This window comes from Passer montanus, unplaced genomic scaffold (assembly GCF_014805655.1).
Source record: "Passer montanus isolate IOZ18808 unplaced genomic scaffold, ASM1480565v1 scaffold270, whole genome shotgun sequence".
Classification (NCBI taxonomy): Eukaryota; Metazoa; Chordata; class Aves; order Passeriformes; family Passeridae; genus Passer; species Passer montanus.
In genome coordinates, this window is record NW_024367373.1 from 4,615 (window position 1) to 5,404 (window position 790).

General features: G+C 72.9%; 1 protein-coding gene across 1 annotated transcript in view; it reads right to left on the bottom strand.

Annotated features, from left to right (window-relative positions):
- Positions 1-411: 411 nt before the first annotated feature.
- ITGA7 (integrin subunit alpha 7) overlaps positions 412-790 on the bottom strand; it is a gene marked incomplete at its 3' end in the record, with an annotated part of 19,518 nt that continues 19,139 nt past the window's right edge. The window contains exons 25-26 of the mRNA XM_039712992.1: positions 627-737; positions 412-552 (exon numbers count right to left, since the gene is read on the bottom strand). Of these exons, the coding sequence (XP_039568926.1) occupies positions 412-552; positions 627-737 (252 nt within the window). The remainder of the gene's footprint in view (positions 553-626; positions 738-790) is intronic.

The following is a 790-nucleotide window of genomic DNA, read 5'->3' on the forward strand; positions in this document are numbered from 1 at the left end:
GGGGGGGCTCTGGGGGGATCCTGGGAGGTTTTGGGGGGTCTGGGGGTGTCAGGAGGTGTCACTGGGTGTCCCCAGGGGTGTCGCCAGGGATGTCCCCAGGGGTGCCCCCAGATGCCCCCAGATGTCCCTGGGGGTGTCCCCAGGTGTCCCCAGGGGTGTCCCCAGATGAGCCCAGGTGTCCCCAGATGCCCCCCGATGTCCCCAGATGTCCCCGGGGTGTCCCCAGGGATGTCCCCAGGGGTGTCCCCAGATGCCCCCAGATGCCCCCCGATGTCCCCAGATGTCCCCAGGGGTGTCCCCAGGGGTGTCCCCCGATGTCCCCAGATGTCCCCAGATGTCCCCAGGGATGTCCCCCGGGGTGTCCCCAGATGCCCCCAGATGTCCCTGGGGTGTCCCCAGGGGTGCCCCCCGATGTCCCCAGGGGTGTCCCCCGATGTCCCCAGATGTCCCCACCTGTGCCACCGCGTCCTTGATGACCACGTTGCCCCCGGGGGAGGCGACCGAGACCTCGGCGCGCACGACCAGCTCCAGGTTCTCCACGTCCAGGAACTCCTGGCAGGGGGGTGGGCATTGGGGGGGGTCCAGGCCGGGCCGAGCCCCCTCCCCCCGCGGGGGTCGCTGCCCACCTCCAGGAAGGTCCCGTTCCAGAGGCGGCCCCGCGCCCGCAGCTCCGAGCGCCCCAGCGACGGCAGCGCGCACCGGAACGGGCGGCAGCGCGCCGTGCCCCGGGCACAGTCCTGGGGGACAGCGGGGACAGCGTGGGGACAGGGCGGGACAGGGGGGGGACAGG